Below are 17,634 nucleotides of genomic sequence, written 5' to 3' on the forward strand. Positions count from 1 at the left end.
ATACGTGTCATTATTTTGTATCTAGAACTTACCTTCAGTGACATCGTCTTCTAATGTTCCTTTCACCTGAGAGAAACACCATTGTATGTCACCATTGCCTAAAACAATGATAAAATAGATGAATTATTAAATATAAGATTTTCTTGATATTATTCTCATTTAAAACAGATATATAATAAAGTTATGAAAATTTATATACAATATGAAAAATAATGCAATTAAGTTTCATATTGCTCATACAATATTGTATTGAAAATAGATTAAGATTTCATAATATTTATCGTTTGAATTATCTTGAGTATCTTAAGTATAAAAGGTAGTAGATGTATAATGTTAAAAAAAGATACATACAAATTTATTTGGAAATTACACACGATTTTTTCCCATTTATTGAAATGCACGATACGCACGATCGAATAAAAGCAAGAAATGGAACGAATCGATAAGGATAACGATAAAAACCAGGAAAAAATGTAAAAAGTATATTTAATATTGGACATGAAACGTGATAAGGTAATCATAGAGAAATGTGAAATAATAGTATGAAAAGGAAAAGGAAGAGGAATTTATGAAAAGAGTCAAAATGAAATACATAGATAAAGAGAATGAGGAAAAAGAATATTAAACAAAATTCAGGGAAAAAAGGTAAAAGTAATCCTACTTGAAGTTTCGGCGCAATCCATCGTGCTTCTAGGCCGTCGCCACCGCCGCCGCCGTCGCCGGCGACGGGCGCATTTGGCCCCGCGCACGGTAATAATCCAGAGAGTGGATACGGGTGATTATATTTGAGGATGCGGAATTGACGAAGAAGAACTTGCGTGCACTGCGAGCGTTGCGGATATACCCGTGAACCCGTGATAGTATCTGGGTCAAGGTTCAGGTTGCCGCGGCGCGGCGAGGCGGCCAGCAGGAGCGACGCACTGTTCGGTTCACGACGTGTGGTAGAAATATACAGCGACCACGCAGAGTAAACCGTCGCTCACGACGCTTACTTACCGGCCATCTCGCATACAAGACACTACGCAACCAGAGAGGTTCGCACGCGAGCTTACTCTCGGTGCGAGGTCCAATACCGCCTACTCGACCAGAGATACGCGCGCGCGGCGCGCCACGCCGGCGACCAGGAATCAGGAAACCTTCACGATTGTTTACCACACTTTGCCTTATCTTTTATCCTGTCACATATTCGTCTATCTAGCTCACTACTAATATGAACGCAATCACCAACTTTCAATGGCGGAACTCACGAACGCATAACCGCACAACACTACTATGGCGTGACGTCACACCACAGTCAGGTTTCGCTACTTCGACGGTAATCGCCATCTTGATTGCGAAAACCGACTTTACGCGAAATATAACGAAAATTACCGAACGTGATAGTTCATATGCTGCCATCTATACCGCGTAAAATTCAAATTCTGAAACTTTTCGAAAATTATTCTTTTTCGAAAAAACGATTAAAATTTAAGTTTAAATTTTAAATTGAAAATAAAACAATTCTATATATATGTATATATATATATAAAATATATATTCATTTCAAATATATTTCAAATTATCGATATTAAATGAAGATTAGTTAATATAAAATTATTATGTGTGATATTAATGTGTAGTGATATTAATTAAGAAAAAATTACCTAAAAGTTCTGACAGCTTCTCATGTAGCTCTTCTAAAGAGGAAAACATAGGTAAATCTCTGGATAAACGTGTAAAATTTCTGGTTGTACGAAAATCTGGTATCAATCGGTCCATTTTTAGCAAAGTTTCGATATAGATATAAAGATTTTTTTGCTGTTTTTTGCTGATTTCAGTAAAAATAACGACGACGATTTACTTTTAAGTTTGTACTTTAAGTTTGAAACATGTCGCATATTTTAAATTGAAAAGTACAGAATTAATTATGATGTACTTTAACAGAGATCTCGTCGATACATTCTTGATAAGGTCTTAACATCCGGCCTGTGTTGAATATTAATACAATTTTTCCTCTACAGTAGAACATCAACATCATTTCAAATTAAGAGTATTAATATTGACATTAACTAGCATATTCTCGTTTGTTTAAAATTAATTACTTGATCGAAGAAAATAATATCCCATAATTAAAAGCACATAACAATATTTTCACATTGTATACTTGTGTAAACTTGCATAAAATATCGTGTTTTCAACTTTGCTCACAAATTCATAAATTCAAACTCAGAAATTGAGTTCGTTCAGATTCAAGCTAAAGGAAACTTTAGGCGTAGTTTCGAACCGGTACTCCTAAAGTGAAAAAAATTTAAATTCGAATCACAATCTACTTGCCCTCCCGCCGCAAAACAAGTTATGTACGATGAATTTTTATTTTCAGGGATTCAAAATACGATTAACAATCGTAGACAACGTATCGAAGACAACAATCATTTTTTTTTCTTTTATTTACTCTAGTAATCAAGTAAATCGATTTTTATATATTATCTCTTGATTTGAACAATTAACTCGAGACTCGAATATATTAAACAAACAAAAGAAGACAAACACAGGAACATTTGCGAATGAAACGGCTGTCTCGAACTGGTACGAAAGTGCATGAGCTCGTACGATACACGAAACTCTCGTTGTCGAACGTGTTAGAGGGAGGATGTTAATCAGTTTGTAACGAATTCTAATAAATATGTAGAACTGCTGCAACGTTCACTCGGACGCGAGTATTTGCCACGAATGCAAGCGTTTTCGAGATCGATAAAAAAAAAAAAGTATAGACATCACGAAGATTTTACAATAATATTTTTAACGAAATTTACGAGTTCGATAGTTCACGCTCGAATGCGCTAAAGATTCACTTGTATTCGGTATGTATATCGGTTGCTCACATTTCTCCTATAGCGAGTTCACCTTTAAACTCACATGCTTCGAATTTTTTCCACGTCCATGGAAAATCGATCGAACCGTTTGTGTGGCTAGCTAGCTGTATACAAGTTTAAAGCTTTATGCGCTCTTTCTTCTTTCTTTTCTTTTCTTTTTTTCTTACTTTTGCGAAAGGAAACATTCAGCACCAACAGTCAGATCCGATTCCGCACGCCAGTTTCGTAGCTCTACGTACGCCCATTAGAGAATTTTTGTCTCTACTCACAAAGATAACCGTTGCAGATCGCACTGTGTCTTGACGTCTCATCCTGATCATGCTGCGACTCGTGATAGAATCGTTTCAGCCTGATACGACTTCGCGCACTCATCCTCCTCACTGACTCCTCTCTCTCGAACGATATATTCTTGAACGATATCCGTTACGATCACGCCGGCATACTGTTATTGCCAGGTGACATCGGGCCTCGTTGGGTTTACCAACTGACCGCTAAATGTAAACGATGCTCGAATCGGTTCGTATAAATACACTCGCGTGTACATACGCGAATGACTACTCGATGATCGAATAACATTTCGAATAATCGCACGAATTTAATTCCTCTGTCGCGAAGAATACATCTGTCCGCAGATTTGGAGAAAAAAGAAAAAGAAAAAAAAACTTTATTCCTTACGGAATTAGTTATATTGTTGTATTATATCTTCCCCCTCCCCTCCCTCTCCTCTTTTTACAATTCCCAACATTCTTCGACTTTCACGGAGGAAAAATTCGGTCGTCGAATATTAGAGTTTTTTCGGGCGGGAAACGAGCGAAAAAGGAAGAAGAGAAGTGGAAGGGGGAGGCGAGAGGCTGCGGGACGAAAGGGAAACGAGAAATAAAAAAAAAAAAAACTCACCGACTCTCTTGTTCACGGCGGTATTGATCATGGAGCCAAGCTTGGTGAGGCTAGACTGCCTCATGATGTTGGAGGGGCTCTTCATCCGTTTTGACGGTGGTACCGGAAGCGGGGCGGTCTTGGACCTTGCCAGGATAGCACCGTTCCGGCAGTTTCCGTTTGGACTGGCGCCGGGGGGCCGCTGGGGCGGAGCCCCCCATAGACCCACCACCCCTGCGTGACGCGTGGTGCTATCTCGCGAACTTCGACTCTTTTCCACCTGTTAACCACACCTCGCTACTCTTTCACCTCAACATCCACTTTGCATCGATCTCTCTCACTGAAACAATAGAACAAGCGGTCGTACACGAGCGATTACTTTCTCCTTCTAACAATTTTCCATTGTTGTTGTTATTGTTATTATTATTACTCGATCGAGAATACCGAATTTCTTCCGTACACGGCTCCTAAAATTCCCCTCCTCTTCGGAGGAGCGAGTATCTATCACCTGATCTATCCCGACAATTTAAGCAGCTCAAGGAGGGATGGGAAAATGACGATTCTCGAATCGAGGGAGCTCGAATTGATGGAATACGCGCGGCTGGTACGCGTAACGGTGTTTGAACGCGTGCGAATGCGTTATCGGTGGAAGAAAAGGAAGAAAAGAACGGGCAACAGGTAGTCGAACGTGGTACTAAACTCATTTGAGCGATCCCCCCGGGGAAGGGATGCGCGGAGGCGAGTGCGCGAGGGTTGAAACGCGCTTCTCCTCTCCCGAGCAATTCCTTCTTAATTCCTCTACGACTCTTCGTCTCTTATTGATCATCGTCGCGCACAACTTAATAAAATCCGCTTGCTTGCGCGACATTGACATCGCAAGTGCGTAGGCGTGTGGATGGATAATGCAAAGAATTCGCGTAAACAGGCGCGTTCAACTTGGAACGAAGAAGCATTGAAACGCAAATCAGAGGGAGGGGGAGACGCGAAGACGCAACATTGGCAGAATCGAGGGCAGCGCGTCGGATAAACGATGCGCTTGTTAACCTTCGCGTGGCGATCGTGCCAGTTTCTATCGGCTTTCCACGTCACGCGGGCTATTAATTCGACGAAATGGACGCGAGCGATCATCGCTGGAACCGATTCGAATCGCCTGGAAATTGAAATCGCAAGCAATTCGCGCGGATCTTCGAGGAGTAATCATAGAGAAGATTGCGTTGATAATAATAAGAGAAACGCAAGGTAATGTTTTGCGTGACGCAAAATGCTACGCATATTTCGCGTGAACTGCGACTTAATCGGATTATATCATACGAAACTGGTTGTACCTGTACTGTATATGTATATATATATATATGTAATAGTTGTACGTATTTATCGTGCTTTGAACCATCGCAGCATTTGCATTTGTACGATAAAACTTTTAATTCGGGATGATGACGTGTGTGTGCAAACCCGAAGGTAATACCTTTGTTTTTCACCAACCGATTCTTCGTTAACGAGGCTGCTGCTACCAGTTGCATCTGCAACGCTCGAAAAACACTTTTTTCTCCCAATGCTTCCTCTCGAAGATTTCTGCTATTTCTTTCCTAGGTCTCCTCAACTTTGACACTTGACTATTTAAACCGATAAACATAAGCCGAGGAGCGAAAAGCGCGATGAAAACGCGGTTAATCCAGAGATATAGCACCGTGTACTGGAACGAGCGCGACGGAATTAATGTACCTTCAGGAATGGAGCAAGGTTAAATCTTTACCGCTAATCGCTACTACCGGTTAATCTTGCAATTTAAACGCATTTAAGGTCATCGAGCTAATCTACAAGGGAGGATCAAATTCTCACACTAAACGATCTTCCCGTTAGTTTTCTAGAATGTTTTAGAAATCGAGACAATTATTGTTCGAACGAATGATTGGAAACTAAAGCCTTAGCCTTATCAGATAAATATATATACACGTAGTTATTTCGCAACAGAAAAGAAAAATGAAGATCGTCATTTAAGAAAAAGCGTCTTTTCCTCGAACACGCGTCGACTGTTTTTTTTTTTTTTTTTTTATTCCAACATAGCCGGAAAAATCGTTGCCCGACTATGGATTTGCGAGGACGAGCAAGAAGGGTGGCTGCAGACGGGTGGTAGTTTGTTAAACTGGCGAACTGTGCACGCCAGTGGCAGAAGGTCCCTGGCGTCTAGCCAGAGAATTTTCCGACCGGTTCTTAAGCTCGAAATTCATTCCTTTTGCGTGCAAACTCCATACCACGCAGCATCACTGACTTCGGCTAGGATTGTTGTTGTTATCCTCGATAACAGATAATATGTCTGAGAAAATTTCAACATTCGAACACTCGTGTTTCATGGATAAACTTTGATCCAAGATTGTATTATTGCTCATATAATAATATTTCAAGGAAGAAATACTCTTTTGTGAGAACTTTTTCGCGGGAAAATTTTATTTAATTTTATTCGAGATCACGATTTTATCACGATATAGAGAAATGAAATGTGAAACAACGACACGGTGGTCTGGCTTGTAAAATTAGGGAATAGTATTTTCTGTATCGCTTTGAAATCCATAAAGAACGAAAGGAGAGAGTTGGCTATTTAATTCTTCTAGCATAAATTCGAATGGATTAAAAAGGAAGGTTTCTACGAAGGAAAAATTGTGAGGAGAATGAAATTCGTTTAATTAAATTTATTATTCGCATTGCATTGAAAAAAATTCCATGATTCTTCCATATTTTTCCGCGCGTGATACGAATTTAATTTCCCCGTATTGCTTTATCGAACAATAATATCACGGTATTATAATGCGATAGCTATGACAGCACGATGACAAAATGACGATACAATTCCTACGAAACAACGAAATTCTACGAACATTTCCGTTTAACTTAAGCTTTAAGCCACGTTCTTTCCACTCTTGATTAAAAAAAATCTTTGACAAAGAGGACGATGATAATAATGACGGACAAGCACGACAGATGAGAAAGAGAAGTGCTATAAAAGTTTTCCCTGCATTTTGTCTTTTGTCATCGTCGAAAATCATTTGTACGAGGGCTGACCTTTTCATTTCGCCAACATATTTCTCAATTATTCGAGCACAACGATTCTCGACATTTGATAATTTAATAATTTCCGTCCATTGGGAACGGCTGCGATTCGATTTCTGCTCCATCGCTTTTCTTTCTCTCTTTCCTTTTCCTTTTTTTTTTTTTCGAGAAAAAATCAAAGATCGGCTAAACACAGTTTCGAACAGTCTGCGACCGGTCACTCGAGCATGACAAAAAACGAATTCCTCTTTTTCACAACTGGAAAGCAGACACGATCGATAATCGCGCGTGTGAAGAGTTTAACCTTTCGCCTGCCACCTTTAATTATTACACTGCGTCGAGGGGTAAGCTATCGTTTAAACGTTGACCCGACCTGATCGACGCCTCGTGTTAATCGGTATGCTCGTGTGAACTTTACCAACATTATCAACGATTACCCCTACCGCCACGAGTCCCCATTACGGGACAATACCACCGCCATCGTCATTGCGTTGTCTTCGATTCCGAGGAAATCGTCGTGTGCCTGTATCAACGAGGTTAACCCATTTCATTATTCTTATCGGACTCCTCCGTATCATTGCTCGCGTCCTTCGAAGGGGGCTGGCTGAGAAAGCAAAGCCTATTGCGATTCCTCTTCACCAAACGACTAGACTCCGTGAATCCGAGCTCGATTGGTCGAATTTTTTGCTTCCACTTGAAATTATCATTATCGGTGATAAAAGAAAAAAAAAAAGATATCTTCTCGTCTTCCCTTTTTCTTCAGAGGGTACGACACGAGGTGTAATGTTTCATTTTCCAAGGGACGTTTAATATCGATGCGAATCGTGAGCAGAATGCAATGGTCACGTTGCATTCGTGGAGAAAACATGCACATATTAAAAAATAACGCGGATGCAGAAGGGACCCCGAGGCCAACAGACACGAACGTCCTTCTGGAATAGTGGGTCAACGCTCAATGTTAAAGGGATCATAAAAGTGTACCAGTAGGCCATCCCGATGAATCCGTACTACGAAAGTGTCAGTTTTTGTAGGCTTTCAGCGTACACGTGTGATTATATATGTGTATATATATATAATAAGGAAGTTGGCGGTTAGGCCACAATTCGGGGCGAAGATGTTGTTCATTATCAATGACAAGGGTAAAAAGCAACGCCAAGTTGATTCTCTGGTCTTCAAAATGGTAATTAATTCGAAATTAATTCTGCGAATATCGAGAATGGTTTCAATCTAATAAGCAAAAATTTTAATCCGACTTTTCTTTCTTAATAATGAGCTTCTTCTTGGATTCTTGCCACTTGATGCGTCAACAAGCGTGCCACGTTTAGAAATTAGGCTTGCCCGTTCTTTTTATCGGATTTAATCGTGTTGCAGACATAGTAGCAATATAACGTTCTTACGCAAATGTTGTTACATCGAACCCGATGAGAAACCAGTATTTATCGGTGCTTTTACGTGAAAGCGTGATACGAGAGTCATAATCATTTCGAACTTCGGAATCGGCGCGGATATTAAACATATTTCCGCGCAGTGGAATCAAGCTTCGTCGTTTTTTCCCATGGTAACGCGACGAAAAATTGATAACGAGATGAGAAGAGTTATCGAATTGGTGAGAAATTGAAAAAATGCAAAGCGACGTATCGTCATTTCGAACGAATGTATCACCTTTAATAATTTCTCGAACGAAGATACGACGTATGTAAAATATCTCGCTCTTCCAGAGGATGTTAATATTTTCGTGGGAAAATATCTTTGGAGGGTTCGGTGTTTAAAGGCCGAAACGAACGCAAAAATGTCAACTGAAGGTTATTTATTAAGTTATAGATAGACCGTTGGACGCATTGTGCATTAACGCAAATTTTGAATGTACGAAAACTCGCGGGATCGCACGAAATATATTATACGTGCGTTACGAAGTTTAAGAAATAAATTCTGTAAAAATTTGATTTTGCATAAAAATCCGCAGCGTTAGTTAACCGTGGCAAGCGAGGTTCGCTTTAGACGAAACGAGATAAAAGGAGATGGAGTTCTATCTCCATCGCCCATCTCCTTCTCGCTTCGTCTAACGCAAACTTACTTAAATTGCTTACAACTCAATAAATAAGCCTGAACCGATATTCTCTCCTCTACATCCAACTTTTATCTTCGTTTTCGGCCTCCAGTGTCCAAACGTGTCGCGCGAACGCATTAACACTCTGTATAGAATTACGAATTACGAAAAGTAAACGATGGTTTTTTTACCGTCTATCTATAATTTACGATATATTACAAATTCGATCAGAGAGTTTGCCGATTAATAAGCACGAGAGAACGAGGTCCGTCTTCGAGTGCATAACCTGATTCCTGAGTTGGTGTCGTGGCAAAAGAAAGAAAAAAAGAAAGAAGAAAAAAAAATGCCGAGCCGAAGAATAGTCGTGGGGTTCGAGAGATGGTCGCGGGAAACGGGCGAAACGTGTTTGTGTAGGTGGCTTTTATTTTTCGGCTGACGCTTGTAAGTGGTTATAGCTAGCCTTTATATACACACAGAGGGATGAGCTTCAGCGCTGTCAGCGAAGTAAGAGGCTCGACTCTGCTGCCAGTTGCTCTACAAGCCGGTGGCCTAGATAATTCGAGTGGTAGGTCTTCCACCACTGTGCTCGAGTATCGTCTGCACCGTTTCTGTAACCGTGGGTATAAATATTCGGTGATAACAGTTTCGAAAATTTTCATATCCGTGTCCACTTGGACGATCGAAGGAGAAGGGGACGAGAAGGCTTGGTCCCAAATAACGATATTTGGATTTGGACGTATATATATATATATATCGCATAGTTTTCTCGGCACGATCTTCCAATGGCACGTTCACTATTTCGATAATTCATCCTCCGTAATTGGGCCGAATCGTCCAATATCTCTTCTCTCGATAACCGTTGAACAACCGTTGTGTTGTTTGCCTCTTCTTTGCGTACAATTTGAAACAATCTAAATATTTTGAGAATAGAGTTTAGTTTAATCGTGCTTAAGAAGAGTACAAGTGAACTCGTGCATTATTTGATCTCGTTAAGAATCGTTTAAAATTGTACGTTGACTCGACGAAACTGTATAGGGAATTATACTATGGATGGAAAATTGTGCGTACTCAAGGCTGCCGGTTAAGCGAATTCATATATGTAATTTTAATATACATACAATGTAGATATTAGTCGAAGGATATGTTTCTCTGGGATAGCGATCTCTTGTATAGTAAGAGATACACTATAGTATAATCCACGCTATTTGTGCCGCACGCTATATATCTCATATGTGTGCGGTAATGGTCTTAAGTTGCTCTGTAATTTGATACAATAGAAGTAGAAAAGTTGATGAAACTTTTAAGGTAACGAGCAAAGTAAAGTGAAGTTGTACGTATAAGTATTACTTTATACCAGACACTCTTTCACACTGTCAACGAACTAATTGTGAGAGAATTAGTCTGCTGCCAATTACCGCGCACGCTTCTGACCCAGATACTTCACAAGTAGTGTACGCAGGTACACAACTCGCATCGTACGATGTGCATTAAATTAGCGAGGTAAAAAAAAAAAAAAAAAAAAGAAAGAAAAAAAGAAAAAAAAATTTTCGAAAAAGTACGAAAGGCCGTGCGGAGGGGACTCGATCGATGACTCTTTAAATAGAAATAAAAATGACCGAATATTTATTTATTATTCCGGTACACAAAGAAGAAAGGAGGCAATAATTTCCAACGTTTCCCGCGTTAATCACGCGCACCGTATTGGGGATAATGTTTTAGAAAAGCGGAGGAGGCACGTTTATAGGTGGAGCAATGCAGAGCATCGAGGCATTTTCGTGATCATCGGCCCGTTAACTGCCTCGAAAGGCCAGAAATTTGCCACGGTTAGACGATTTCGGCGATGACTGTGCTTGCAACGTTACACAAGTTTCTGGACAGGTGTGATAAATCGTAAATCCGATAATTTTAAACCGATAAAAATCATCACGAATCGTTCGTTCCGGAATTATTCAAGGGAGAAATTTGTAATAAATCTTGTGATAATCTATAAATTATTTCACAATCGAAAACCGACGCCCACGCGCTTCTATCGACCAGGTCCAGGAATTTATAATATCAATTGATCGTTGTATCCATTTTTATTTCAACGAGAATTCTGAAAGACGCGATCAGATCGAATGCGCATCGAAACGCAAAAAATTTAATCCGTGCCAAGTTCTCTCACGATGTAGAAATTAGTTTAGCGTTTAAAACTTGTTGTGTCTTCCGAACAGGTTTAATCGTCGTTTGAATCGAAGAGAAGTTAAGAAAAAGGTGTGGGCCGAGAATTCGATAACGTTATTTCATTCTTCTTTAAGGGAAGTATCTCTTTGAATCTCGAGGAAACGTTTCACGTCCCGTGAACACCTTTGTAAACCCGTTCACGATCTTTCTTAAGCCTCGGCAATTTCCGGTTCGTTGACCCGAACGCTTCGAGATATCTTACGTTTTAAAATTCAAACGTAACATTCCCCATAGCCTACCTGTTTCACTGTCACTTGTGCCGCTCAAAGATCGACGAAACGATATCGTTTCTTGCGAGAGAACAATAAGAAAGTGATACATGGCTGTGTGGAATTCGCGAGAGAGTCGTGAAAAGACGTTCGAACAAGGTAGTTGGAAAATCTAAACGATGATTCTTCGAGATTAAAACGAGCGTGGGAATTGACGTAAGAAAAAAAGTGTCGGCCGACTTGGCTTGTTTACCGAGTTATTGACAATTTAATTTGCTAAAGTAATTTGCTAAAGTAAAAAAAAAAAAAAAAAAAAAAAACGTGTTCGTGTAATGAGGATGTTCACGTAATAAGTCTGATCTAATTCCTTCACAACCTGCCATGCTTTCTGAGTCCAATCAGAATCAGTTATTTCAATGAAATTTCGTTCGCAAATATGGATATTAATATTCAATTTTTGTTCCAGAATTGCATTTTCCATCTGCCCACCCGGTACATTAACGCGGAAACGAAGATAACTTCAATGCGTTGCCAAACAAGCGGAGCGCAACAAAGGATTACCGATCCTAATCTCGTCTCGAGAAATATCAAGCCGTCTCTGCAACTGCTCGCGAACAGGATGGGGAAACGTCGGTTATGAAATATGGCGAAATAACAGGTGGATCGTAAGTAAGACTAAAAGGAGGGGGGTTGGAACATCTGGTCATTTTTGGCGTTGCCAAGGTGATTAGCGTGCAGCATGCTCGACGACCAAGGTCGAGAAGAAGGAGACGGTTATAAGGATTGATATAACTTTTGCCAGCTTTCCACGGATTTCTAGCGGCCACCCCAAGTCTGAAGTCTGTGTCTATCTTCAGCCAACTCGCCTTCGATAGAACCAACAGCTCTGATAGAAAGAAAGAGAGACGGAGACAAGAGGAGGACCTTTCGGATCAATAGGTCGTGGCTTTATTGACTCGCGAAACCGCGTGCCAAAGAAACGCAACGTGGCTCGCGCCACGTTGATGCACGTGCAATTATTATCTCGTCGTCGCGTCTTCCATCCTCTCTTCGACGCTTAATCGTCGTTGAGCCGATTGCTGGCCCATTTCATAAGAATAACAACGATAAAGGAAGAAAAAAGGAGAAGAAAAAAAAAAAGGAACAATGGGGAATTTTTTCATACAGAATTTTCCAGTTTGGAAAATTGGGCTCGACGACTCGGGAATAAAAGAACCCCTTCGTTTATCTTCGCTTTGATAAATCCGATTTTTGCAAAGAATCTACCGGGTTTAATTTAAATTTTTATATACAAGCCTTTTTGTTTCCGTTCTCGCGGACCGTTTCATCCCAACTCTGAATAATAGAATAGCTCAACGACGACTACAATGGCGATGCGTTAAACGAGGGAGGGAGAGAAAGACACACTTCAATTTTTCCACGTATATTGAACAAGCGCCGGGGATCGTGCAATAAGCCCACAGTCCATTCACTCCGGTTTCGTCCGCTCGAAATTTTTTTATTTTATTTCATTTTATTTTTCTACGACGTGCTTTTCTTACTTGGATTTTTCGGTAAAAAAGAAAAACGATTTGGTTTCGCGCCAATCCAGATCGGCGTGTAAGAATGGGCGGCCGGTGTGACGAAGCCTTTCCTCGTCTAAAGTGCTCGTCTAAAGCCGGTGAAACGGTTTAAACGGGTAGATGCATCGCGCTCGCAAAGAAAGAATCGCTCGTTCGTCTTGCTTGCTCGTGTCGTCGATTTGTCCCGTTCCTGTTCATCTTTGATAAGCGGTTGAAACTGGCTTTCAATGATTGCGCTAAAAGGCAACGTAAATTGCGCAATTGCTCAATTAGACGCCACTTGCGCGCTAAATCAAATCCAACATGTACACGTTAAATATTAACCGCCGTTAAACCAACTAACTCTCGGCCGGCTATCTTTCTCGAAACTGTTTGTCTATCTATCCATCCATCCATCTATCTATCTGGACGAAATAATGAAGTTTACTTACGGCGAAACAGTTCGTGAATTAATAAGCGCGAAATCAGCGCAAACACACGTTGATCGAGCTGCGAAGAAAAACGTTCACGCTCGTGACGCGTGATTTTTTTTATGAACGATTAATTGATGCCGCGCGAATCGTATCTTAAATATACATACGTAACAAACAACTTCGATTATTCCAAATTATTCAAATTAATTTACGATTTCAAATTAATTTACAATTTCTTTTCACTCTGGACACGCTATCGACCTTTAATATTTACTTTTCACAAATCTATCGATTATCGTTGATTCACGATTGAAGTATACGCGATCTTATATGCCCGTTTATTCCAAAACGGGTTTGATTTGCGTGGAAAAGGAAATCGATGCGGTATAATTGATCGGAATATTAAATTACACGTAAACGCGGTGGTAAGCAGGCGCATCTCTCTCCGGAACGCTGTCACCTTCTATCGACTATCGTGTCGTTTCCATAGTAATATCTCCGGGATCGTTGGCTCCTCGATACTGCCGTCGAGCTTTTGTAACCGGGTCGCCTTTGAGGTAATGCATCGGCTTCTCCGCGGAAAGTGCGTTCGACGAGAGGGTAAAACCCAGCTCTGAAAGCCGGCTGCTTTATATGATCGAGATCGAGCGGTGGCACGATCAGTGGGTCAAGGAGAGCGATGAATTCGTGCGGATACGCGAGGAATTCGATTTGGATTTGATAGACGACGGGCATACTGCGTAGCGAGAATCGTGACGAAAATAATCGCGGCATTTTTTTTTGTTTTCTTCCTTCCTTTTTTTCTCGACGCGGCAGTGAGTCGTCTCATCATCTCCGGCCACGAGAACGCCTTTCTCGTAAGGCTTCTCACGTTTTCTAATTACAGCCAACTTTCGATTCGCCACCGAAGGAGCTTCCGAAATCGATCGACAAGCGGGATACGTATTTTGTGTATCGGACAGGGTGTGTATACGAGAGGGAGACAAGCGTCGCACGATAAATATTTTCATTGGAGGAGAAACAACGTCACGCCGCGAATCTATGTCAATTTCACTACTCGTGCAACACTTCGTTTCCAACCCTGATGATGTTCCTGCGATTCGTTCATAGTTTTCGTATTATAATCGTAAATAGGTTTCTAGCACGGGTTAAGCAAAGTCATCGATTAAAAAAATCAACTGCTCGTGTACTTACATACATATTTAGAAACTTGTTACGAAATAACGCGCGCACGGTTTATCAACAAATTGGTTTATCATGGTAAACAGAGAGTCTCTCTCTCTCTCTCTCTCTTTCTCTGTCCAGGTTTAAGCCCGTATTTACCGCCATTTGAGCGGCTCATTTGCACCCCGATTGCGCAACGGCGTGGCAGCCATGCGCGTGCAATGAAAACGGTAGATCGTGTTTAGATTATCAAAGCTCGAAATTAAAAACACGTGGCCTTAAACGTAAGGTAAACGCGTCTCACGAGGCGAGGACGAGAGAGAGAGAGTGTGTGTGGCGGGCTCGAAACACTGTGTGTCCTATCCGTTTCCTGCAGTTGGCAATAGAGAGCACGTGCTATGATTCTAGGGTTACGGTTAATGAAGACTTCGAGGAACGATCGCAAGGCCGGCAATAGGTAGATTTAGAAGTAGCACAATTGGAATTTGTACGAAGCAATTGGTACCAAGGTCTTCCCAAGACTTCTTGGTCTATCTTGAGAGGATGGCAGTGTTAAATTGTTTAGGAGGCATTTGTCGGCCACCGGTGAATTGAAAACTTTGTACTCCGTGCGGTGAATTACGATAATCGTATCGCGAATGCACACCGTATATTTGCGTATAGTTTGCAAAATGCATGCGAAACAGGAATCGAGAGGAAACGGCACACGAAGAAGATGCACAAATTTCGTTGAAATTTTAAAAACGAAATAAAAATGTTATTTGGTCGATGAGCTGGCGTGGTTTTTCTTTCTTTTTTTTTTTTTTTATTCTTATTACAATGCATCATATCGCATGACAAGTACCGAAACGTTTGCCTTCCTTTTTTTTCGTCGGCACGCGCATCCTTCCCTTGTTCCCTTCTCTCTATTATGTGCTCGAAGTACATTGATTTGATCTAACAACCATTATCCTTGATATCATCGAGAAAATAATCTAAGCATCGATTGAACTCTTCTTTCCGTTTCAGGGATGTAGATACAAACTTTCAAGAGTATACTTTTCCCAAAGCACTGGAAGAACTGTTCGACGAGAACTTTCGCTCTCGCTGGCTCGAATAAATAATTTTTCCTTCAGAGATATCCACTTCGAGAAAACAATAACGATTCTTTTACAAAATTTTTACAAAACTTTTACGAAACAAACGAAGTTACTTGGCCAATCGACGAGGAAATAATTCGTAATTCGTAAACGATATACATTCGATCCGGGAACGCGATAGAACTAACTAACTCGTGATGTATCCGCGTCCCAAGAAGGCGCTGGGATCGTAAACAATCGGGTACGTTGCGAACACGAGAATCGTACAAAAGAGGAGACAAAGCGATGTTCTGCACATGTACGTTTAGATGCGACTGTTTGTATCAAGCTATCGCAAAAAAACGAGGGGAAAAACGTCGTTGCCCACATTCGTCGTTACAATTTACAAACGAAGGCTTTTACGCCAAATACCTCGTTTCTCTCCCTTCTTTTTTCCCCTCCGAGGCTAGCGAATCTCTCTCTCTCTCTCTTTCTCTCTGTCTCTATACGCTCATTCTACACTCCTCGCTCTTCCCCCTCAGAAATGGATCGATGATCCTTGACTCGCGAAACGAAGCGAAAAGAATCTTTCCTCGAATTTCGTACATAAATTATACTTACTTCCGGGAGAAGCACGATCGTATCAACATATTTTTGGCGCGAGAGAGTTAATGAGCGATGATGAAAGACCGCTTTTCTAAAACGATCCCGCGAATTTGGTAGGCGCGGTATATATTTTTAGATCGTTAGAAATTGCATCGATTCATTATGAGACACGGTGTAAAAATAGAAAAATTGTCTCACTCTTGTTACACGCGATTGTTAATTTAAGAAAATTGGGAATAATTTTGATCGTCCCAAGCATTTAATACCGCTTGTTATTAATCTCTCTCTCTCTTTTCTCGAGCAGTGTACGTTCGTTCTCTTCTCATTCTCTTTTTTTTTTTCAAGTGGAACGTCCTTGCCTCAAAAAGTCCTTGGCCAATGCAAAGGGGGGGAAAAAAACTGGCTGATTTTTGCGTGTCTCGAATTGAAACAAGATCGTATCGACCTGTGTTCTCTGCTCATGGAACCGATAAGTGACGAACGAATATGTTTATGATGTTTTCTTTCTTCATAATAATAGAATAAAGGAGGAGAGGAACGGGGGAAAAAGAGAAGGATAGAGTAGAGTTTTCATTTCGATCGTATCGATATTACTTTCGCGAAATTATTTCTCTCGTTATTTCTCGTCTCGTGGATCAAAGGCTTGTTGGCGCCAAGGAGCGTTGCGCCCGCGAAAGGAGAGAAAAATAACGTGAAAATTTCGCGAGTTTCAACGATCCGTAAATTCGTTTCATTGTGAGCGAATGCTCTTATCACGGAAATTATGCCGGTGGCGCACGCATTGTTCAATCCCCCCCCCCTCCCGGCTCCCCTCGTTTTTGCCATAATAATTACTATCCCGCCGCCAGTCGATGAAGACCTAGGCTTAAGTTTTTCTTCATCTTTTTCTTCTTCTTCTTCTTCTTCTTCTTCGTTACCTATCTTAATTGTACCGAAAATAATTATTCCGGTCGATACGCCTCGAAAAATATAAATACGCGTGAAATCTATTTACTTTTGAAGGAAAGTTCGCCCCGTTTTGTTTGAAGAAAGCGAGGTTTACGCAAATGGAAAGATATTTATCCCATTCAAATGGAATTTCCATTTTATCGCGACTTTCTCTCTAAACTCTTCGAATTCCAGAAACTGAAAGAAAAGTGAAATTTATTTAAAAGAGTTTGAATCGATCGAAGAGTAAGAGAGAGAGAGAGAGAGAGAGAGAGAGATCTACAATTTTTTTTCTACAATTTTTGAGTTATTATTCATGAGTTATTATTCATGAGTTATTCAAATAAATATATATTCCAAGGTTATTGAACAGAACGATTAACCATAATATTTGTTCACTTTTTCACTTTTCTTTTCCCCCGTAAAAATTAATCACGATCACAAACTTAATACAAACGAAGGTACCGATTTATTAGGATAACAATAATAAATTATAAGTATTATTTCTCTCTGAAATTGTTACGAATTACAGCGTCACTATTCCGAAATTCCCGATTTCCTTCGAATGTAAAAACGTCGTCACGCGAGCGATAAGATCGGACACGAGGTGGCGAGATAACCCTCGTTAAGACTCGTGTCCCGTGCCGTTTTT

At 40.6% G+C, this 17,634-nt stretch overlaps 1 protein-coding gene across 9 annotated transcripts in view; it reads right to left on the reverse strand.

The window, feature by feature from the left end:
• tws (protein phosphatase 2 regulatory subunit tws) overlaps positions 1-17,634 on the reverse strand; it is a 30,565-nt gene that overhangs the window by 7,376 nt on the left and 5,555 nt on the right. For 7 of the 9 annotated variants that reach the window (XM_086902396.1, XM_086902397.1, XM_086902401.1 and 4 more), the window contains exons 2-3: positions 3,750-4,068; positions 33-98 (exon numbers count right to left, since the gene is read on the reverse strand). In XM_086902396.1, coding sequence (XP_086758522.1) covers positions 33-98; positions 3,750-3,834 — 151 coding nt within the window. In that variant the 5' untranslated portion in view covers positions 3,835-4,068. Of the gene's footprint in view, positions 1-32; positions 99-661; positions 1,331-3,749; positions 4,069-17,634 lie in introns of those variants that run through there. The other 2 variants (XM_012489470.3, XM_012489467.3) reach the window with 2 other exon arrangements.

Source organism: Apis florea, unplaced genomic scaffold (genome assembly GCF_048593485.1).
Source record: "Apis florea isolate Af1SG1 unplaced genomic scaffold, ASM4859348v1 contig_2272_pilon, whole genome shotgun sequence".
NCBI classification, from domain to species: Eukaryota; Metazoa; Arthropoda; class Insecta; order Hymenoptera; family Apidae; genus Apis; species Apis florea.